This window comes from Salmo salar, chromosome 25 (genome assembly GCF_965601325.2).
Source record: "Salmo salar chromosome 25, fSalSal1, whole genome shotgun sequence".
Lineage (NCBI taxonomy): Eukaryota > Metazoa > Chordata > Actinopteri > Salmoniformes > Salmonidae > Salmo > Salmo salar.
Window position 1 is genome coordinate 8,621,025 of NC_138315.1, and position 25,499 is coordinate 8,646,523.

The 25,499-nt window shown below is 41.5% G+C and overlaps 1 protein-coding gene across 1 annotated transcript in view; it reads left to right on the plus strand.

Moving 5' to 3' along the window:
* Positions 1-25,499, plus strand: part of LOC106586108 (nck-associated protein 5) — a 101,951-nt gene that overhangs the window by 17,933 nt on the left and 58,519 nt on the right. The window contains exons 2-5 of the mRNA XM_014172977.3: positions 796-915; positions 7,927-8,017; positions 12,037-12,204; positions 17,560-17,628. Coding sequence (XP_014028452.3) covers positions 887-915; positions 7,927-8,017; positions 12,037-12,204; positions 17,560-17,628 — 357 coding nt within the window. The 5' untranslated portion in view covers positions 796-886. The remainder of the gene's footprint in view (positions 1-795; positions 916-7,926; positions 8,018-12,036; positions 12,205-17,559; positions 17,629-25,499) is intronic.

Sequence of the window (25,499 nt, forward strand, 5' to 3'; positions counted from 1 at the left end):
GTTAGCCTATTAGCCTACAATGAATAAAACTCATAAAATGAAGCACATTCTTTTATAAACAAATGAAATAGGGATTGAGTTTGTTACCTCTAACAGCACAAACAAATGGTGCACTCATAAGTTGCAATGGCAGTAATGCAGTTTATATAAATGGAAATGTTTGTAGGCTACTTGGCAGCATGTGGAATGGAGAACGGTGGTTCGCCATGATGAGCGAGCAGAAGAGAGCTCGCATCATCACATAGGCTACTGTTCAATAGGCCTAAATATTCAATAAATAAAGGAATAGCCTAAATGTTGAAGAAAAACATGTTCAAGAGAAAAAAAGGGAACACTATACTTGCGGGTTAGAGTTGTGTGCTGGCCTCAGATTTTCACTTTATCACTTATAGTCGGGTGGTTGCGGACGGGTTATTAGCAATTGCAGGTAGCTGCGGGTGAACAAACTGCTGAACCGCGCACCACTAGTGTGAATAATTTCTGAAGGCACTGTAGGTGGCAGGCTACAACTCAGATTTTTTCATATCGCCACAACTGCAGTTCACCCTAAGTATTTTCCCAAATGTCATTGGGATGTAGTCAGACCTGTAACCTGTCAACTATGGGGTTATAACACATATTTCTTTGAGGTTTTCACAAGTAACATGCCAATTTGCTTTGTCCTTATGTTGGTGAATAAGGTGAAGGGATGTAACCTACTATCTTTGCATAGACAAAGGATTATGATATCATGCAAGATTAACAGAAAAATATTATATTTATTTATGTTACAACCGGTATTCATTCTTCTTACAGCCTGAGTGATCCATCAGCCTAGCTGGAGAACAAACAACATCTGGGTGTAGAAAGAGAGGAGAGGGACAAGACTCAGCAGGCACATCGCCAGATGGGGTCAATCCAACAACACTACACCAGGTACTGTAAAGCAACTTCACGTCCACCCACACCACCTTAGGGTGCCATGCAGCATAGATATAATCAACACAATTGTTTCCTGTCACTTTTGTGTGAGGGGATTATACCCTTTAACATATTTATAGCTACGTGACAACTCAAACCACACCTCACCAACACTATAAACACCATGACAGAAAGCTTACCTCCATGAAACGTAATGGTATGTTTGAGAAATTTCAGGTGGAAAATGACATTTACATATTCCCTTGTGTTATGCAACACATGAAAAACTGTGCATAGTGACCCCATGAGAACCCCATGGCAACCTAGACAGAACCCAGACAACGCAACCCAACCCAAACACTGTGTTAGCATATTCAAACATGGCCAACACAGTAATATTCCAGGTCAATATCCTTCTGTCTGTCACTACAATAAATCTATGTAATATGAACCCAGGTCAGCTTTAAATTCAGTAGAGTTTACAGAAGCGACAGATGGGTACCGTAATGTCGTCTGTTGACGTTGTTTCAATGAAAAACTACAAAGCCAGGTGTCAACACTTTTCTCTAAAACTTAATATGAAATAAAAGCTTTTATTGCAGAAATCCAGCAACTAGATTTATTTTATTTTGATCACCTTCTCAGTGCGTGATAATTCATCCAAAATAATTCCTGCATCCAGACAGTGTACTGTGCACCCGCCAACTTTCCTTCAATTTGCAAGTGGCTAAATCTATCTCACAGGAGAAAGTATCCGAGTGAGCAAAACAGCGCCCCTCTGTATTACTATATGTAGCCCATGTATCTGGTGCTGTCTGGCCAAAAATAGTATGACGAGCCATAATATTTTTGGCCAGATAGCATCACATACAGTACATGAGCTACACATACATGTCTTTTGCCTCGACGACGATGGTAGTATAATCATTAGCACCTGTCTTTTTACTAAAGAAATGCATTAACTTATGTAATTTTTCTGGTCAAATGAAATGTACTTTCTTTCTTTTTCTTTTTTTCTGCCCCACTCTGAAAGTGCCTAATTGCTGCAGCTTAATTTCAATGAAAGGCCTCAGGCGGAGCACTCTCAAGCAGAGAGATTATTAAATTTTTTACGAGTATAATTTTTGTTTAAATTATGCCCAGCTCACAAGGCCCCTTGATGATGTGAGGCCTGAGGCAATTGCCTCTTCTGCCTAATGTTAGTTGCACTGGTTTCGTGCAATGTTGGTGATTTCAAAGCATGGCAAATTTAATGTTTTAGAAAAGCACATCCAATCAAATAGATTCCTTAGTTTAGTTTATATCTTCATGGTACTTGCTCCTTTAACCATAAACAGCATGCAGTGTGCGAGGGAGATCTATGTTTATGCGCCTTTTAAAATGATTTAATTTGGATTCATTGTTATGATTGTACAGTACAAATGATTAAAGCTTTTAACATCCATTGTATAAGTTCCAGTGAAGTTAAAGTTTTGTCAAAAATTTGATTTTTATAAAAATATCCATAATTAAAGAACTTTATTTGTTACTAATGAGTAATTCAAAACAATGAAAATGTCTCCTCTGAAAAAATGTAAGAATATTGTTAAAGCACTGTTCTATTAATTGACAAGCATACATCTTCATTTTACAACTATGTTCCACTGGATATTATAAGGTGAATGCACCAATTTGTAAGTCGCTCTGGATAAGAGCGTCCGCTAAATGACTTAAATGTAAATGTAAATGTATATAAATAAACCCAGTTCAATAGACACAAAAATGTTTTGCCTCCCTACAAAAGTAAATGAGGTGTAGGCCTACAGAAAGCTTATGTGGTTTGGTCTAATCGAGGCGGAGCCGAATAACTGTTGTACAGACAATTTTTAGACAGAGAGATATGATAATTGTGTGGAAAAATCAAACCACTTTTTGATCTGGCGTTACAGAGGTAAATTGATATCTGTGGTCCCTGTACCACTTAAAAGATGATACTATTTCATTCATTACTGCTGGTGGAGAACCTAACAATTGAAAATGCCTGACAACCTTTAAATTTGGAGTGAACTAGTACACCATCCACTTCCGTGACCCGCTTCCCCCTCTTGACAGTATTCAGCCCCAACTCCAGAATTAAAAGTGTTTTTCTGTGGAGCTTCTGGTATCCAGACACACCTCAGTGCATTAGAAAGCTGTGGCTGCTCAGTAATGACAACTCTGGAGAGCAGAAGCCAGCATTGTGCTCTGAGTTAGTCTCTGCCTGCCTGCCTCGGATTAGCAGGGCTACAGTAGGTAGGGTCTGTCATTGGAGTGGACTGTGAAAGGGGTCACTTCACGGCCTGTTTGTAAAACTAGGGCATCCATTCACACATTGTGTGCTGGAGATGGGGGAGGTTTTGAGAATTGTAGCCTTTGGCAAAATGTTATGGAGCAGCAACAAACCATTTGGTGATAAGGTGGTTGTCCCTTTGTCTGTGGCTTCAATGGAGAAAATCTAGATAACCACACACAACGGAAATGTGCACGTGTGGGGTTGAACGCACGCACGCACGCACACACACACACACGCACAGGTGTGCAGAAATCACACATGCATGCACACACACATGAACCAAATGCTTGCAACATTAGCAACGTTTCACAATTAGAAATGTAATGCTTTATCATTGTAATGCAAGAGGTTTAAGTGGTCCCAGATCCCCAATACGCATTTAACAATACCTAGCAGTATATCTGTCAGGCCTCTTTGTGCGATTACAGTTTTTCTCGATTGCTTAACCCTCGTAACAGGGATCACTTTTGCAAACAGTAAACACAGCCCACTAAACTGCAAGTGCGTTTGCCAAAACAACACATTTCTCTTGCAAAATGCTAACACTGTCAACACTTAAAATACCTGCCACAATATTAAATAACTATCAATACCTTATAATTTGTCATCTAATGAGAAGCTCATCTTACCACTCATTAGATAATGGCTCAACAAATACTAACCATAACCATCAATAGACCAACATTTTTCTATGAAAAAGAATCAATGGTACTCAAACATTTTATAGAAGTGAGCTGTATTCTTATGATTTACTCTTATCCATGCTTTTTCACGGTGGAATTCCCTCATGAGCTACTGCCCATGGACGCGTTATCATGTGACTTCACTATAGACTGATGAGGACAAGGGCAGACAGAGTTCACCAAAAGGCCAACACTGAAACACACTGAAGCACTAAGTCACAAGGATGTGTTTTTGGATCTTGGTCCAAGAAAAGGTGATAAGAGGTCGGCACAAGGTGGACCTGCATCATCCCAATCCATGAAGGGACAAGCACCTGATTGTTTTTCTGTCTCTAAGTTGATTTGTGGCTCTAATGTTTTGATGCTGTCACGGTTAGTGGTCCAACAGTAATGCAGTAAAAAAAAAAAATCAATTAAAATAGGGTGCTTTACTAGGACAATACAAGCCAGGTATGGTACAACCTGCCTCCTTTTCTATCTGTGTGACAATAGGCCAGCTATATGTTTATGTGAATGTGTTTGTGCGTTTACATATTTACATTGTCTGTCTGTCCGTCTGTCCGTCCCTTTGCACTCTGTCTGTCTGTCTGAATAGGTTGTCTGTCTGAACATTGTGCCAGTCTAAACTGTCTGTCTGACTGGAAAGACGACATATAATATAGCCTTGTTTTAGTAATCCATGAAAACAAAACAACTATTGTTTTGGTCGTATCTTGGTCGTATCTTAACAACGTTTCTATAGTTTGTCGTGCATGCTTGATAGAAGCAGTGAGCACATGACACAGTAGAACAGGGACTAATGTCTCAGTTCTGATATTTTGTAAAATTGTAAGTCCTGTATGAGGAAAATAATATTATATTTAGAGGAGTTCTTCAAACTCCATCCATAGTGCAACATTGAGCTAAAGGCTATTACTGATTAACTGATTACGAGTAAAGGCCTTAAAACGCTGCATTGACCTTGCACTTGAGGAATTCCATTTTTGGACAGATGGAAGAGGGCTTCACTCCCAACATTTATTCCTGCCAGACCCAGAGTCATGGGATAGGGTTGTCACAGAAACAGGGGCCTCCTTTTTAGTGAATAGTCGAACAGAGGGTGGAACATGTCATTTTCCAATTCCGGGAGCACTCAGGCTCACATTATTCCTCACTGGCCTACATAAAGAGGCCGGAGACCCACTTTTACCAAATGCCCACTCATACACACGGACCGCTAACTGAATCCCAGTATGAATACAGTATGGACCTGAGGAATATGTGCACCATGTTTATAGCGTTATTTAGAGGGAACAACAACGTCCCAGAAATTGGATGGAAAAACAGCATGGGGTGAGTGGTTGACTGTGTCATAAGAGGAGTTTAAAAGGTTTTATTGAGGGTGAAGATAAACAATAGCTTAGTTTAAGAGCATGTCATTTTATATGAATTGCAATGTATGAAGTAGGACAGAGCTGAGACGTAATGAGACAGCGATATAATGAATGAGACATTGCTGTGATGTTCAGAGAATGGTATTGTACTGTATGTGATTGAATAAAGAGACTGAGAATGAGACAAAGCTGTGATACATGGAAGAGCACGGAAATGGGGATAAGATATTCTGAATGAGACAAAGCTGAGCTGTAGTGAGACTATTATGTCATGCATACCAGTCTCGCTGAGAAAGTGATATCTGCGAATGAAACAGTAACGTGACATAAAGCACCAGGCTGCCATAGGTTAGCCCAGGAGTCAAGTTCAGCGTGACCAGTGAATGGAGAGCATGGAAAAGGATGGAGAGGATAGTGTGATTGTTATACAAGCTTTAAGAAGAGGGGCTCGCTCAGCAGGGTTGAGAAGAGGTTATGGCTAAACGTCACTTAGACAAATCAACGAGGGTGCAAATTATTTTAGTAAAGTACTCACACATTATTATGTAAACCTTTGATACTGTTTAGCAACTTCTGTACTTAAGTAACTGCAAGCTATGTCACACAGTGAGCCCGTCATTTCTAGTAATTAGTCTAATAAATACATTGAATTGAATGTATTTATTAGAGTTAAGTACTATAAAACCAAAACGCTGTGAATTGTTTCTTTATTCCATTTGGTTACTTTCCTTTAAATTTGTTGTTATTTTTTATTTTGTACTTTTTACCCCTTTTTCTCCCCAATTTCGTGATGTCCAAATGGTAGTTACAGTCTTGTCCCATTGCTGCAACTCCATACGGACTCCGGAGAGGCGAAGGTCGAGAGCCATGCTGTCACGTATCACTTGAATAGCAGGAGGGGTGAAGTCAGGCGCAGGAGACTGAGGTCCGTGAAACACACGTTTAATAAATAGTCAAAAAATGCCGCAACAAGGCAGGGCGCACACACAAACAAAATAGGAGAACAGCTCCTAAATACAGTGGAACGGGACGCAGCCCGGCAACCCTAATACCAAAAAATACGCAGCGTAGAGAGGACAAACAATTCCCCTTCTTGCCCAAAAGGAAGGACATAAAATAATCCCGCACAAATCCCCAAACAAACAGACAAACTAAATACCCCACTAATTAACTAACACAGAACAGGTGCTGACCTTGACAGACATAACCAAAAGACACAGAAACATAGATCGGTGGCAGCTAGTAGGCCGGCGACGACGACCGCCGAGCACCGCCCGACCGGGGAGAGGAGCCACCTTCTGTGGACGTTGTGACACATGCGTCCTCCGAAACACGACCCTGCCAAGCCGCACTGCTTCTTGACACACTGCTCGCTTAACCTAGCCGCACCAATGTGTCGAAGGAAACATCGTACAACAGGCGACCGTATCAGTGTGCACGCGCCCGGACCGCCACAGGAGTCACTAGAACGTGATGGGACAAGGACATCCCGGCCAGTCAAACCCTCCCCTAACCCGGATGACACTGGGCCAGTTGTGGGTCGCCTCATGGGTCTCCCAGTCACGGCCGGCTACGATACAGCCTGGGATCGAACCCGGATCTGTAGTGACGCCTCAAGCACTGTAGTACCTTAGACCGCTTTGCCACTCGGGAGGCACCTTTCCTTTGTTTTTACTTGGCTTTTTTTTTGCAATTTCCTGCTAGTCAAGTATAAGTGGGTGCTTCACTTCCTCTCCTGTTCATTTGCTGGGTAGTTTGCAGGTCAGTGCCAGTGACCTGCAAGACCTTCCCTCAAAGAGTTGCCTGGCAAGACTGTCAAAGTCCTGGTCACAGTTAACTGGGTTGGACTAATATCCATGCCACATGCATCAAGCGGAGAAAAGTTGCTATGGAAATAACCAGGAAAAATGTCACTGAGCACAGCATTATGAGAAACGTGGTCAGTGTCTCTCAAGCATCCAGCGCTCTAAGGGAAAGCAATTACAAATCCGTAAACAAGGATCTGCCAGTTTAATGAGGACTAAGAGCTCAAATGTCAGCTAGCATGATGGTTGTTTGCAAAGGTTACTAACTGACGGGCAAAGTCTTCACCAACAGAGAAATCTAAAGTATGATACAATATTTTGGGGCTATGATCTTATTCATTGACGACTGAGGTGTCTTTGTAGGCTACTTGTTGTTAGTTAGGAGGTTTTGGCAATGTGGTTACATATAACGCATTCATGATGCTTAAATAATAGTTATGTCAGGTGTAAAATAGTCATGCCTTATCTTATGTATCCCTTAGAATTAAGTGCTACTTTGTTCTGTTTGTTGACACTGTCCTGGGTGTCGATCTGAAACACATTCAATATCACCTTCATGACATGTGCTGTTACATGTATGTATTTCTCCTCCCATATACTGTATGAACCAGCCTATTGTGCCCATACTGTTGCTTAGACCTGGATCGTGTTCATTAGGCATCAAGCGGAAGAAAACTGTCTGACACAGGAAGGGACTACCTGGACTTATCCAGTAAGAAAGGCTCATTTTAGTTTTCTGTTGCAAAACATGTATATATATATATATATATATAAAAAAAGAAGACATTTTCCTTCAAGCTTGTTTATTCCACAGTCTATGTTCTGATTGGTGCCCTTGCTCTGTGTGCCTGCAGCATGGAGGAGATTGTGAGGACACTGCTACAGAACCAGGACACACTGGAGGGCCCCAGCATGGATCCGTTAGACCTCATGAAGGCCTACAAGGTACAGCACTGACCATATTGGTTTATTTGCTTTCTGTTTATGTTGTTAACTAAATAAATAAAACATGTATTTTATGCAAGTATGCAAAACGTGATAAATCACCTTACAGGTCCTGTAATAAACAGTGTTGGATAAGAGGCTGTGAACAATCAGAGATTTCTTTCGAGAAATTATCATATCACAAAAAAAAAAGATTAACTTTCAGTTCACTGTCATCGGCAATCCCCTGTAATATCTTACTGTACATACAGTAGCATGTGGATAGGGTATTTGGAAGAGACAGTGGGAAGAGTGGTCACCCTTAGGCTAGATTCTATCAAATCTCCTGATGAATGTCATATCCTGTAGCAGCTTAGGTCAGTCACACATTCTGACACCAATGCAACGACCGCCAAGAGCAGGTACGACCACTGGGGGTATTCGAACCTTAGTCACCTGGCTCCAATGCAAGTACGCTAATGCTACCAACTCATTCAAAATTCCAAGGTCGTTACAATACAATACATTGATGGGGTCCTATTGTATTGTCATGCAAGAAACATTTTACCATGACCTCTCTGCAAGATATTATTTTGTTTTTCCTGTAACCCATTGTGGGGTCTTTTGCCACAATTCAGGTTTTAAGTAACTGTACATATTGTTAATCAGAATTAATGGGAAAGTGGCTGGATTTTAAGACACACTTATGTAACACTGGACTACACTGCATGTATAAGTAATTATGAGGGAAGTATGTGTCACTGGAGACCTTACTAATTGTCTACTGGATGGTTGCTTGGTTTTGAGAAAGTTGCAATGCGATGAACACTAAATCGATTTGCGGCCATGATGTTTTGTAGACTCGACAGTACACAACGCCCTCACACGCCTTTTCGATTACTCCATATCTCGAAAACTTGTGGTATGGAATTGATTGTTGGAAGTAGCGGGGTTAAAAGTGTTTGACATAAAAACGAACACAGCGTAGTACAAATGCCAATAAGCCGCATAATTAAAATGCATTTTTAATCATTAGAGCTTTTAAATTTAGTTCACAATACTTAATGGAAGGAAGGAGACTTCGTTCTGCATGTCATAATGTTACAGATAATTAATGCCATGTTGTTTATGGGTCAATCAATAAACATTGGGGGGTCAACCAAGGACAAGCCATATGAGTTATGGTGGCAAAATGGTGATATGTGCAGCCAGCAAAATAAGAAGTAGCCTACTGTGTTAGTGGTGGCTATAAAACCAACTATAATTGTAAAGAGGCAGCTACAAAATATCAAATATTTTTTATTTATTTTATTTATTTCACCTTTATTTAACCAGGTAGGCAAGTTGAGAACAAGTTCTCATTTACAATTGCGACCTGGCCAAGATAAAGCAAAGCAGTTCGACAACATACAAAAACACAGAGTTACACATGGAGTAAAACAACATACAATCAATGATGCAGTAGAAAAAAATAAAAAAATAAAAAAAATAAGATTATATACAATGTGAGCAAATGATGTGAGATAAGGGAGGTAAAGGCAAAAAAATGCCATGGTGGCAAAGTAAATAAAGTATAGCAAGAAAAACACTGGAATGGTAGATTTGTAGTTTGAAGAAAGTTCAGAGATAAAATATAAATAATATGGTGCAAAGGAGCAAAATAAATAAAATAAATAAATACAGTAGGGGAAGAGGTAGTAGTTTGGGCTAAATTATAGATGGGCTATGTACAGGTGCAGTGATCTGTGAGCTGCTCTGACAGCTGGTGCTTAAAGCTAGTGAGGGAGATAAGTGTTTCCAGTTTCAGAGATTTTTGTAGTTCGTTCCAGTCATTGGCAGCAGAGAACTGGAAGGAGAGACGACCAAAGGAGGAGTTGGCTTTAGGGGTGACCAGAGAGATATACCTGCTGGAGCGCGTGCTACAGGTGGGTGCTGCTATGGTGACCAGTGAGCGGAGATAAGGGGGGACTTTACCTAGCAGGGTCTTGTAGATGACCTGGAGCCAATGTGTTTGGCGACGATTATGAAGCGAAGGCCAGCCAACGAGAGCGTACAGGTCGCAGTGGTGGGTAGTATATGGGGCTTTGGTGACAAAACGGATGGCACTGTGATAGACTGCATCCAGCTTGTTGAGTAGGGTATTGGAAGCTATTTTGTAAATGACATCGCCGAAGTCGAGGATTGGTAGGATGGTCAGTTTTACGAGGGTATGTTTGGCAGCATGAGTGAAGGATGCTTTGTTGCGAAATAGGAAGCCAATTCGAGATTTCACTTTGGATTGGAGATGATTGATGTGAGTCTGGAAGGAGAGTTTACAGTCTAACCAGACACCTAGGTATTTGTAGTTGTCTACAAATTCTAAGTTAAAACCGTCCAGAGAAGTGATGCTGGACAGGCGGGCAGGTGCAGGCAGCGATCGGTTGAAGAGCATGCATTTAGTTTTACTTGTGTTTAGGAGCAGTTGGAGACCACGGAAGGAGAGTTGAATGGCATTGAAGCTCGTCTGGAGGGTTGTTAACACAGTGTCCAAAGAAGGGCCAGAAGTGTACAGAATGGTGTCGTCTGCGTAGAGGTGGATCAGAGATTCACCAGCAGCAAGAGCGACATCATTTATGTATACAGAGAAAAGAGTTGGCCCAAGAATTGAACCCTGTGGTACCCCCATAGAGACTGCCAGAGGTCCAGACAGTAGGCCCTCCGATTTGACACACTGAACTCTGTCAGAGAAGTAGTTGGTGAACCAGGCGACGCAATCGTTTGAGAAACCAAGGCTACTGAGTCTGCCGATGAGGATGTGGTGATTAACAGAGTCAAAAGCTTTGGCCAGGTCAATGAATACGGCAGCACAGTATTGTTTCTTATCGATGGCGGTTACGATGTCGTTTAGGACCTTGAGCGTGGCTGAGGTGCACCCATGACCAGCTCTGAAACCAGATTGCATAGCGGAGAGGGTGCGGTGGGATTCGAAATGGTCGGTAATCTGTTTGTTAACTTGGCTTTCGAAGACCTTAGAAAGGCAGGGTAGGATGGATATAGGTCTGTAGCAATTTGGGTCAAGAGTGTCACCTCCTTTGAAGAGGGGGATGACAGCAGCTGCTTTCCAATCTATGGGAATCTCAGACGACACGAAAGAGAGGTTGAACAGGCTAGTAATAGGGGTTGCAATAATTTCGGCAGATAATTTTAGAAAGAAAGGGTCCAGATTGTCAAGCCCAGCTGATTTGTAGGGGTCCAGATTTTGCAGCTCTTTCAGAACATCAGCTGAATGGATTTGGGAGAAGGAGAAATGGGGGAGGCTTGGGCGAGTAGCTGTGGGGGGTGCAGTGCTGTTGAATGCAGTAGGGGTAGTTAGGTGGAAAGCATGGCCAGCCGTAGAAAAATGCTTGTTGAAATTCTCAATTATAGTGGGCTTATCGGTGGTGACAGAGTTTCCTATCCTCAGTGCAGTGGGCAGTTGGGAGGAGGTGTTCTTATTCTCCATGGACTTTACAATGTCCCAGAACTTTTTAGAGTTGGAGTTGCACGAAGCGAATTTCTGTTTGAAAAAGCTAGCCTTGGCGTTTCTAACTGCCTGTGTGTATTGGTTTCTAACTTCCCTAAAAAGTTGCATATCGCGGGGGCAGTTCGATGCTAACGTCAATATATATATATATATATATATATATAATATATATATATATATATATATATATATCAATATAACATCAAACAAATTCTGTGATTGCTTTTCTTGGAAGGAGTCAAAATACCATGAATTGGAAGTCTTAATTTACGTGCCTTCACAGTTCTTGTAGCTACATCCATATACAGCAAACTGCAGATACAGAACAGCAGTTCACCTTCTGTATATGATTAAATAAAATCCATACTTTAGGCCAAATTCTATATCTTCCTATTAATACTTTGTGTACATGTACAGTATCTTGTATGTTGGAGAAAATAGACGAAGCAAATAGCCCCTTAGTTCCAATAGGCAATGCATGACAAAAATAATTTCAGCAACTTTGTGGGTCCCTGCAACCCCTCTCTCTATGGTTTAGGACAAACTCCTGGAGGAGATGTGGAAACAGCAGGACAGTCTGGAGGGCCCACTGCCCTCCTCGAAAGAAAGGAGGCCCGACTCTCCAGAAGCCATCAGTAGTGGACACGATGAGGACTACGACGAGACCAAGCCCAAGCCCATGCTAGAGCGTCTGTGGGCCCTTGAGGTAAGCTCAGGCACAGGAGGGTCTATTTTCCCCTTACTACCTCTCTCCATCCTCTCTTATGGATACTTCATAGTGTTAATTACCAATATACATTTTTTACTGTAATGTCATACTTGGTTATATTCGAAGTTGGTCAGGAATTTGAAGTCCACTCACATTGGCTCATTTTATTATATCATTAGGATCATGATATAAGCACAAATTAAGAGAAGATAAAGTGCCGGTTCAATGGTGTTACTTGTACTGTAAGTAGGTCAGAGACAGACAATCTTGGAGGCTTTCTCTCCAACCAAGTAGAAATGCACTTGATTCTACTAATTAAAGCCGATTGGTCAAGCTTTGATTAGTTGAACCAGGTTTGTGTGGAGCACTGCTTGTGTGGAGCAAAAGCCTGCCCCTTTACTGGACATGTGTGTATCTTTAGTCTGAATATGGCCCATAAAGAGAACATTTTAAGTTCTCCAAAGGTTATATGAGGATACCATAGTGCAGTGGGCACCGTACTGAAGGGGATAGTATCTGGCCTGTCAGAAACACTTTGATAACTATACACATTCATTCTGTCTGTTGAAGCTGCCAGGTATCATTCCTTAGACCGTCAATCGTACTTTAGTCTGGCTGATTCCATTATGAGCTAAGAGCTCATTGAATACATAGTCCCAGGTTAATGCAGAAAGAAGCTTGATGAAAAGATGACAGTGATTCTATTCATTATATTATATTCTACTTTATTCATTCTTTGTGTCCATTTCAGTATTTTCTATGTGAAAAGGCCTGAGTATATTCATGCAGAGAGGAATGGGTCTGACTTGAAAGTACTTAGTCATATCCAGTATGTGATAATTCAGTAACGAACTGGTAGTTAACATTTGAAGCCACTGTTCCTTTGAATACATTCCTCATTCACACCTGCTCTACAGAAAGCTAATATTTGTTACAAACTGTCTGCAGATCCCAGATCAGTTATATTTTGGGGGCCCTAAGCGAGACTTGGTAACTTTGTGGGCATTTTAGTACCCCCACTCTTGGCAGTGGATAATTTTTTTTGCAGCGTTATTAAACTTAATTTCCTGTAATTCTTCACATTTTGCCACGGAGCAAAGAAAATGTTGCAGTTTTAAGACGAATTTCATGCAATTCTACTCATTTTGCTTTTGGGTGGAGAGAAATGTTTGCAGTTTCAAAGGTAATATTGCAATTTTGCCATTTGGTCAAGATCAACTTTAGCAATTTTAAAGCATATTTCCTGCAAGTGTACACATTTTTTCCCTGATTTATGCCATGTTCAAATTATATCTGAGTGAGAGTGACTAACAAAATCAATAGGGTCCCCTGGATTTCAGGACCCCTGAGCACATGCCCTGTGTGCTCGGTCGGTAATTTGGTGATGTTTACTACAAGGTTTAGATAGCTGGCTAGGCTAACTTACCTACAGTAGCAATCTAAAACATGTTAGCTGACATGGGCAAATTGAGTGACTGTTAGTAACCATGTTTCCATCCACAGTTTTTAAGTCATAGCGTATAAAAAAACGCTGTGAAAAAAACCCCAGCTGTGACGGAAACAGGAAGTTTTGGTACAATTTATCAATGCAGACAGATAATTTGTTAGTTCGACATGATGGGATCTTTGTGTGTCGGTAAAATTAATTATGATCAAAACGGCGGTAATTATATAATTACCATCATGTCGAAGTAAAACTTTAAGTCACATGATGATATGTGGTGTGGTCCTCCCACTGCAATTTGGGAAGCCATGCAGTTTATTAGGCTACAGATTAAATAAATTACAATGAACTTCACAGAGTGTTGAATGTGCAGGGTTATTTTGATGCTTCTTTCCAGTAAAATAGAGGGTGTTATTCTGGTGACATGATGATCGATGCTTGACTGCCATTTCACAAATAAAATATTATTGCTTTTACCCATAATAATCTTACTGTATCTGCGAGCTGTTGGCTAGAGCACACGTGCCAAGACCAGAGTAGGCTAATTTGTTATTTAACTCAGCAGTTTTAGTGAAAAGAACTTTCGATTTGTATTTGGTAAATGCGAAAAAAGTACATTTTGTGTGCACTAAGTCAAGAGTGTGCAAAGCTGTCATCAAGACAAAGGGTTACTACTTTGAAGAATCTCAAATGTAAAGTATATTTTGATTTGTTTAACACTTTTGGTTACTACATGATTCCATAAGTGTTATTTCAAAGTTTTGATGTCTACACTATTATTGTACAAAGTAGACAATAGTCACAAAAAAAGAAAAACCCTTGAATTAGTAGGTGTGTTCAAACGTTTGACTGGTACTGTACATGTGACTAAATTAAATCAATTTTTACCCTATTTTTCATGAAATAGGAAAAGTTAGGGATTCATGCACTGCATAAAACACATACGATGAGGAGAAATAGTACAACTTCAAGTTTATTTATTTTTTTATCTACCTTTGCTTTGCCAGTTCGTACAGGGAGGATTTAGTAACTGTGCCCCACTTCATGTGAATGTGAATGTGATTTAGGGCTATCACATTCACACCTATACCCCATCCAGATGATCAATGGATCAGCAGGAGTAATGGACTATTATATCCATCCCCATTAATTAGACTGGATTAATGAAAACATTGTCATCTAACTCAGCAGTAGCCTTCATAGTTTTAATTGTATTACAATGAAATGTATTTTGAATCAAGAGGAAGACGTCCACATTTCATTTAGCATGCAAGCATGACCATTACTTCCATAAACTGGCTTCTTAAATTACATTGAATACCTTGTCTGCCTCTGCAGACGCTATTGCATATTTTATGTTTTGACTTATATATTTTGGTTTCTGCTTTCCCTTTAAATTATATTTGTAAATAAACGTTTAGTCTGACACTCATTGACATTATACATTTTTTTCAAACTACTTCCCTAGTTTTCCAGCTGTGAAACATAAAAAAAATCTAATCAAATTTGATTTGTCACATGCTTCGTAAACAACAGGTGTAGGCTAACAGTGAAATCCTTACTTACAGAGTCCTTCACAACAATGCAAAGAGAAAAATAGAGAAATAATAGAAAAGTAATAACACCAGGAATAAAATCACAATGAGTAACGATGACTTGGTTATATATGGGGCACCAGTACCAAATCTATGTGCAGTGTGCAGAGGTACGAGGCAATCGAGGTAGCTTTCCGTGCGGTAGCAGAGAGAACAGTCTGTGACTTGGGTGGCTGAAATCTTTGACAATTTGTTGTGCCTTCCTCTGACACCACCTGGTATATAGGTCCTGGATGGCAGGGAGCTCGGCCCCAGTGATGTACTGGGCCATACGCACTCCCCTCTATAGCGCCTTGCGGTTGGATGCCAAGCAGTTGCCACACCAAGAGGTGATGCAGCCAGAAAAGATGCTCTCAAGGGTGCAGCTGTATAACTTTGTTTTATTTATTTTTTGATCTGAAGGTCCATGCTAACTCTTTTCAGCCTCCTGATGAGGAAGAGGCATTGTTGTGCTTTCTTCATGACTGTGTTGGTGTGTGTGGACCATTCATTTCTTAGTGATGTGGACACTTGAAGCTCTCAACCTGCTCCACTACACCCCCATTGATGTGGATGGGGGTATGCTCTGCCCTCCATTTCACAATCAGCTCCTTTGATTTTCTGACGTTAAGTGAGAGGTTGTTGTCCTAGCACCCCACTGCCAGATCACTGACCTCCTCCCTGTAGGCTGCCTCATCGTCGTCGGTGATCAGGCCTACCACTGCCATGTCGTCAGCAAGCTTAACCTGTTTGGGCTAGGTGTCCGGGACAACTTCCGGCGAAACTGGATGGCATGCAATTCATATAAATAATCATAAAAATTATGGATATTAAACATTTAGGTACATACAAGGGTCTTATATCGGTTGAAAGCTTAAATTCTTGTTAATCTAACTGCACTGTCCGATTTACAGTAGCCATTACAGCAAATGCATGCCATGCGATTGTTTGAGGACGGCGCCTAACATCAAAATATATTTCCACCGTCACAGGTTTCATAAATTCACAAGTAGCGATTAAATATTCACTTACTTTTTGAAAATCTTCCTCTGATTTGTCATCCAAAGGGTCCCAGCTATAACATGTAGTGTTGTTTTGTTAGATAAAATCCTTCTTTATATCCCAAAAAGTTTGTTTAGTTGGCCCCATCGATTTGAGTAATCCACTAGTTCAAACTGCAGAGAAAGGAATCCAAAAATCTACCGCTAAACTTTGTTTCAACAAGTCAAAATACATTTTTATTTACTCCTCAGATACCCTAAAATGTAACCAAACTATAATATTTCTTATGGAAAGAAGTATGTTCAATAGGAAACCGATTTTAGCAGGTGTCTTCATCGCGCTCCCAAACACGAATTTCCAAGACTGTGTCCCTGTACTAAAACTGATATTTGTTATTCGTTTTGGAAGTTACAAGCCTGAAACCTTGAACATTGACTGCTGTCACCCTGTGGAAGTCATAGGAATTGCATCCTGGGAGCTAGAATTCAGAATGCCCCTATACTTTCCATTGTAAGAGCATGGTCGCTCATAAAAAAATAAATTCCGGTTGGTTTTTCTTTGAATTTTCTCCTACCATATCTATTGTGTTATAGTCTCCTACATTATTTTAACATTTCTACAAACTTTAAAGTGTTTTCTTTCCAATGGTACCAATGTCAGTGAAAACACTTGGGGGCTTCCCTGTAATCCGCCATGAACAATTTGCTGCAAACTGAAGTAAGTCAATAAACAAATGAACACAGATCCAGCCCACTGTGCTCACTGTCTAGAGAAGCCTCTCATTTGATTCTCTTCACCACCTCAACCAAAAAGTTATTTGTTTCTCATTTGCTTGCTGAGGAGGCAAAGAAGTGAGATGGATATCTGGGTTGATACTCTGCTTTCCGCATGTCAATCAATGTAATTATTTGTCTGTTTTAAAGTTAATTCATCTAAGTTTAGATTACTCAAATGTTAACCCACTCTTATTTACATAGTGTTAGTGCTAATGAACGCATAAAGAGCTGTGGGTAGGGTAAAAATGTGATGCACAAATACACACACAAACACACACACACATACACACCCAATCAGGCAGGCATGCACACACATTCATAATACATAAAAACAGTGATGGCATCCTAATTAAAAAACATAGTATATATGAGAGGTCAATAAAACAGTTTTTTAAAATCATTGTGAGATGCTTATACCTTATAAAACGTTCCTGTGATTTTCAGCAACACCTGAGCATCAAACAAACTATTCACTTTTCCTCTATATTCATATGGACACAAGAAAGTGTTTTTTGGTTTACATGTTCAGTGTATCTGGAGGTGTTTGCTATTACAGGTGGAGAACTCTGCCTTGACAATGGAGAATGACAACCAGAGGAAGCAGTATGAACGCTGCCTGGATGAGGTGAGTGACTCTTTCTCTCGCTCTCTCTCAGACACACAGAAACAGAAAAACGGACACACTCACAGAAGAAGACACAGATACACACACAGTTAAGTTAACAATCACAATCGGAAGCACTTTTACTCATTCCTTTGTAATTGTATCAGCACTTCTCAACCCATATTTTCATGAGTAAATAGACACTTATCAAGATATTGATCGTCATAAATGCTCTGTCGATGCAATGCCAGAATCTAGATTGCAATCAGCTGCTTGTCAGGGATTTCTTCGTCGGTGGACGATATGGCGAAATCATCATCGGAAAATGAGGACCAATATGCAGCAGAGTTGAGATGGTTCATTTTGAACTTTTAATAAATTCCAAAACTAACATACAAAATAACAAAAACGAACGCACGATACACTGACAGTCCTGTTAGGTTTACACATACTAAACACGGAACACGGAACAATCTCTCACAAATACACAGACAAACACACCCAACTAATATAGGACTTCCAATCAAAGGCAACACCACACAGCTGCCTTCAATTGGAAGTCCACCCCAATTAACTCAACATAGAAACAGATCAACCAGACTACACATAGAAATACATCAACATAGACCATAACTCAAAACCCGGAAATAATAAATCAAATGCCCTCCTAACTAACACACCACCCTGAACCACATAAAACAAATACCCTCTGCCACGTCCTGACCAAACTAAAATGACAATTAACCCTTATACTGGCCAGGACGTGACAGTACCCCCCCCCCCCCCCCCCCCCCCTTAAAGGTGCTAACCCCGGAAGCACCTTAAGAAAAACAAGAAAAACAACCCCACAACAACAACAAAACCCCCACAAAGGGAGGGGGGAGGGTGGCTGCCGTCAACGACGGCACTGTGCTACACCCCCCCTCCCAAACCCACCTATATCTGGAGGTGGCTCCGGTTCTGGCCGTTCCAGGCCGTCGGGCCACTCTGGCAGACCCGGGGGCAGTCGGGCCAGTCTGGCAGCTCGGGGCAGTCTGACCAGTCTGGCAGCTCAGGGCAGTCGGGGCAGTCTGGCAGCTCGGGGCAGTCTGGCAGCTCGGGGCAGTCTGGCAGCTCGGGGCAGTCGGGCAGCTCGGGGCAGTCGGGCAGCTCGGGGCAGTCTGGCCACTCCGGCAGTTCCGGGCAGTCTGGCCACTCCGGCAGTTCCGGGCAGTCTGGCCACTCCGGCAGTTCCGGGCAGTCTGGCCACTCCGGCAGTTCCGGGCAGTCTGGCCACTCCGGCGGCTCCTGACTGGCGGGCAGCTCTGGCGGCTCCTGACTGGTGGGCAGCTCTGGCGACTGTTGACTGGCGGGCAGCTCTGGCGACTGTTGACTGGCGGGCAGCTCTGGCGACTGTTGACTGGCGGGCAGCTCTGGCGACTTTAGACTGGCGAGGCTGGGTTTACACACTAGATGCCTGATGCGTGGTGCTGGTACTGGATATGTCAGCTGTGAAACACACACCTTAGGGCTAGTGCGTGGAGCGGGAACAGGACGTACTGGACTGGGCTGACGCACTATAATCCTGGTGCGTGGTGCTGGTACCGGATATGCCAGCTTGTGAACACTAGGCTAGTGCGTGGAGCGGGAACAGGATATATAGGACCATGGAGGCTTACTGGCGGTCTCGAGCTTAAACCTGGCATCGCCCTTTCTGGCTGAATGCCAACTACCCCCTGGTAACTGCGGGGCGCTGGTATAGCGCGTACTGGCCTAAAAACACTTGGCCTCGCCATAACACCCATTACCCCGAAGCATAATACCTGTCCATTAACTGGCCTCCGAGAAACAGTCCGGGGATTTGGCCTGGGGCTCCAAACTTGCCCCGCCAAACTACCCATATGCCCCCCCCAATTTTTTTATTGGGGTTGCCTCTCGGGTTTAATCGCCAGTCGTGTTCCTCGGTAGCATTCCTGGTCTTTGCTCCATTTCTTCCATGTATCCAATCCAAATTCCCTCTGCTCCTTCCTCTGCTGCTTGGTCCTGGTTTGGTGGGAGATTCTGTCAGGGATTTCTTCGTCGGTGGACGATATGGCGAAATCATCATCGGAAAATGAGGACCAATATGCAGCAGAGTTGAGATGGTTCATTTTGAACTTTTAATAAATTCCAAAACTAACATACAAAATAACAAAAACGAACGCACGATACACTGACAGTCCTGTTAGGTTTACACATACTAAACACGGAACACGGAACAATCTCCCACAAATACACAGACAAACACACCCAACTAATATAGGACTTCCAATCAAAGGCAACACCACACAGCTGCCTTCAATTGGAAGTCCACCCCAATTAACTCAACATAGAAACAGATCAACCAGACTACACATAGAAATACATCAACATAGACCATAACTCAAAACCCGGAAATAATAAATCAAACGCCCTCCTAACTAACACACCACCCTGAACCACATAAAACAAATACCCTCTGCCACGTCCTGACCAAACTAAAATGACAATTAACCCTTATACTGGCCAGGACGTGACACTGCTGGATGAGACACAAGCATGAATCAGGGGCAATTCAGGCCAGAACTGGTATAGACTTTCAAGTTCACCGGAGTGTCTGCATCTCAAATGGCCCCCTATTCCTTATGTAGTGCACTACTTTTGACCAGAGCTCAGGCCAAAAGTAGTGCACTATGTAGGGAATAGGGTGCCATTTGGGATGAAGCCAGTGAGTTCACTGGGTTTACTCTAAGCTGAAATGGTTGATAGGGTCTGGAAAGGACGAGAAATTACTGCCGTTTCCTTATGGAAACAGACATAGAGTCTGTTTCCAACCTGTTCAGGTTTATGAATCTGATGAGAGTTAAAGCAGCAGGTAGTGGGGCGGCAGGTAGCCTAGTGGTTAGAGTGTTGGACTAGTAACTGAATGGTTGCAAGATCGAATCCCAGAGCTGACGGGGTAAAAATCTGTTGTTCTACCCCTGAACAAGGGAGTTAACCCACTGTTCCTAGGCCGTCATTGAAAATAAGAATTTATTTTTAACTGGCTTGCCTAGTTAAATAAAAAGCTAGAATCCTTAGTTGCTACATCAATTTTTGGACGTATAAATTAATGATATATACCCATTCACTCTTCAAGAATATAACTTAGAAATGCCTTATGAGCTTAGTTGAACTAAAACCCCTAAATATAACCTTGGTTTAACCCAATGTTTGTAAACAAAGTAAATGTGAACAAACATGGTTAAAACTATCATTTTGATAACATGATGATGAGTCCTTGCATCCATAGCTCTGTCTATGAATTTGAGAGTGGTTACATTTCTCCAGCCCCATTGTCACGTTCGTCGTATGGAGTAGACCAAAACGCAGCGGGAATGTGTATGCTCATCTTGTTATTTATTAAAGAAACAAAACGACGACGACGACGAAAAACAGTCCCGTAAGGACAAATGACTACACGGAGAAACTACAACCCACAAATCCCATAGAAAAAAACACCCCTATTAAATAGGACCTTCAATTAGAGGCAACGAGAAACAGCTGCCTCCAATTGAAGGTCAACCCAATAAACTAAGCATAGAAATAGAATAACTAGACACAGACATAGACTAACATAGAACATTGCCCAACAAACCCCGAAACACACTAAACAAACACTCCCTGCCCCTTCCATTCATTTGTATGGGTTACCTTTAGACTAGTAGTGACACTTGTGGGAGTTGTAGAGCAAAACCGAGAACACCATTGAACACCATCCAGGCCGTATCACATCCGGCCGTGATTGGGAGTCCCATAGGGAGGCGCACAATTGGCCAAGCATTATCCGGGTTTGGCCAGGGTAGGCCGTCATTGTAAATAAGAATTCTTCTTAACTGACTAGCCTAGTTAAATAAAGGTTGAATAAAAATAAAAATAAATTCTGTTCATGAGAGTCCTATTAGTTTGTAGGCCAAACCGTTTGGATGATATTTCGGGATGTGTCCTGGTCTGACAAACAACGCTGTAGCTCTTCCACTTCCACCGCAGATGCGGAAGGGTGACATAGGCGGATGCTGTGGACTGAGACGCAGCCCCTGCAAAAACAGATATCTCTAGCTTATACTGACAGATTTTGATGGGGATTTTTAAAATTATATTACTTAGATTGGCGCACCAGTGCGTCAATAGACTAGGGGGTTAATGAGGCAGTTACCATGGAGCTATCCTCTTGAATTTTAAGTATTCAGGTAGAAGACTAAATGTTTTGCAGCAACTGTAGTGAGAGTAATTCACTCTGTATGGGTTGAGAACTTGTTATAGTTTGTGTATGGGCTTTTTTGGCCAATCTCTCAGGGTGCTTTGAGTCATGAGTTCTGAGACAAGTTGTCGTGACAGCTGGATTAAAGGGCTACATTTTCTACTGAATAAAAATGGTACCACTGAGTCTCAACTACATGTGTTGATTCAGAACCGAGTCAAGTCAAGCTAAGGTGTCCTGTGTCTGCACTAGCCGAGTTATTCGTCCATCATACTTTCAGGAACCGTGCTGAAATGGACAATGTGATTTTATTTTTTATCAGAACCAGCATGATACAGTTCTGGTTGACACAATTGTCTTTCAGTCAAAAAATAATATTATCTGTGTTCAAGTTTCTGCTTATGTTTACTGCTATGTATGAATCTTCAGCCTTCCTCCCATCCTCCAGCTCTTACGAATATTACATAAGGAGAGCTTAACTCATTAGATTAAATTATGCCATGTATAGAGGTGAATTAGAGGTCACTGTGATGCAACCAGCCAGTTCATCTTTGTCACCAGTAGCAACTCATCAGCTATCACAGTACCCTCCAAAAGGACCACTCTCTTCTGTAAGGATCTTAAGTCTAAAGTCACATTTCTACAGCATCTATGCCCCCTACCAGCTCACACAGTCAGCAATGTGCAGTGCACTCAACATCACTCTTGACAACCCAAAAATGTTGAATGATCAGCACGGTCTCTGAAACTAAACTACATAATTGCTCAATTATATAACTGAGATCAAGTAATAAATTCAAGCCCTTCATGACATTCTGCTACCTTCATTCATATTGCATATTCAAGGCTACCAACTCAACAATTTTTTTTTAACTGCGTGGAAATGAACCGAGGGCCTCTCACATTAAAAGCCTTATTCTTGAAAAGACAGGAGATTTCGCCATGATAATAAATAGAACAGTTTAAAAAAAATTGCAATGGCAACTTGACATTGAAAAGGTAAAAGAGAAGACTTGATCAGGATCCAGTCTAAGTAAAAGGTTTAATACAGAACTTTTTAAAGGTACAGGTAGTCATGAGAATGCAAAAGGCCTGATGGTAAAAAGGACTCTTCAAGGTGTCGAAAGCATTCCAAAGGGATGCTGGCCCATGTTGACTCCAATGCTTCCCACAGTTGTCAAGATGTCCTTTGGGTGGTGGACCATTCTTGATACATGGGAAACTGTTGAGCGTGAAAACCCAGCAGCGTTGCAGTTCGTGATACAAACCGGTGCGCCTGACACCTACTGCCATAACCCATTCGAAGGCACTTGTAACGGCCGTCGAAGGGAGTAGACCAAGGCGCAGCGGGTTGAGTGCTCATTTTTTACTTTTATTGAACACGTAAACAAAACAAGAAACGAACGACAGCTTAACAGTTCCATCAGGTACAAAACACTAGACTGAAAACTACCACCCACAAACACAAGCTGAAAAACCTCTACTAAATAGGAGCTCCAATCAGAGGCAACAAGAAACAGCTGCCTCCAATTGAAGGTCAAACAAAAAACCCAAACATAGAAATAGAAAAGCTAGACATGGACATAGAAACATACTAACATAGAACATAAACCAAAAACCCCGAAACACATAAAACAAACACCCCCTGCCACGCCCTGACCAAACTACAATAACAAACAACCTCTTTTACTGGTCAGGACGTGACAGCACTTAAATATTTTTTCTTCCCCTTTTTTCTTCCCCTTTCACCCTCTGAATGGACAATCCCATATCTGCGGGAAGTAGGCGTGTTGAGGGCCCCCCCAAAAAACAATAATAATACAAAAATTCCACTAAGTGGGATTGGATGTCAAACACACACATCCGATCCCACCCCTGGGCCTTTACTAGTACTGTATTAGCAGACCGATACAGCCGTATTTAGTGAGGGCAAAAACATTTTTCCTGCCAACATGTCGACAAACAATTATTAACAACCTCCCCGCCAACTAAAACATCGCAGCAACCCCACATCCAAACATCTTCCTGGGGCTATGCACAATCCATGTTTCAAGGCTTAAAAATCCTTATTTAATCTGTCTCCTCCCCTTCCTCTACACTGATTGAAGTGGATTTAACAAGTGACATCAATAAGGGATCATAACTTTCACCTGGATTCACCTGGTCAGTCTATGTCATGGAAAGAGCATGTGTTCTTAATGTTTTGTACACATAGTGTAGTCATGAGAATGCAAAATGCCTGACGGTAAAAAAGGCAAGTGGCTAAAAAATTGCTAATTATTTTTCTTTGTTTTAAGATACAGTAATTCTGAAGTATGCATCAATACAGACGATGGTTGATATGAAACTGATACAACATTCAATTGAACTATGAGAAAAGTGAGACATTTTCTACTTTGGATACTGTGTGGTGTTCAGCAGCTTAAAGCCATTTCAAGGTTTGAATTGTCACGAGTTGAGGCCTCCATCTGGGTCAGCCTCCACAACAGGCAGGCGATAAAAGGTGTATAAGAGGATAACCGTATAAAACCTGGAGTAACACGTGCAAACTAATCCCCTAATTATCCCCCTGACCAACAAACACTAGAGTTTAACGATGGCTTGAGTAAGCACCTGTACTTAATGAGGGGTGTGGCCAATTTGCACCTACGCTGTTCCAATGCCTGGGCTGCGATCAGTACATAAAAATGTAATAGAATAAAATTGAACGGAAACAGTGCTGTAGTGAACGATCAGTTGATAAACAGGGAGGGGTTGGGTTGTGAGTTCAGAATGCAATGCTGCCATTTAAATACGTCACTTATTGCTTCAAGCCACACCTCAGCACACCCACCGAACGTAGGAAACGTATCTCAAAGTGTATTCAAGAACGTACAACGTACAAGAACGTTTTGGGAAAACGTGTCGTTCAGTACAAACCGTTCCGCAACTTAGCAAACGTTCACGTGAACTGAATACACCCCTGTTCTAAACACACACAAACACAAGCAGCTTGACACAATTCATCAACTGTAGAAATGTAGATGATAGTATTAACAGGGCATCACACGGAGTTACTGGAAGTTCGGCGTGCCGACTGGGAAATTTCAACGCTCCAAGTCAGAATTACATGTGGGAAACTCAGAGAAAATGATCTTACCTGAGTTGCCGAGGTAGTGGCGTTTCACCGCTGGCCTTTCACCTTTTCAACTAAAAGATTACAACAAATCCGTGTTTTAGAATTATAAACTTATCAATGCGGATAATGTAGCTAGTTTCACCATATTGTCAATGTTAAGCAAGCAAGTTAACTTTATTATTAGCAATGTTAGCTTGCTTATCTAGATAGCTAAAATCGTATTGGTTGAATAATGACACTGACTTTAATAGCACTTGAACACAGTCATGTCAGACTCACGACTTCTTTAGCAACAGTTTGAAATTTACTGGGGTGGGTGGTCCAAAGTAGGGGACCGTTGTGTGTTTTTTTATTGGGCACAAAGGAGGGTGGTGCGTTTTTTTCCATGGTTTACATTCACCCTTTTGCAGGTTTTACTATATGTACTGAATAAAAATACAAATGTGTTCATGCAACAATTTCAAAGATTTGACTTATTTACAGTTCACATAAGGAAATCAGTCAATTGAAATAAATTCATTAGGCCCTAATCTATGG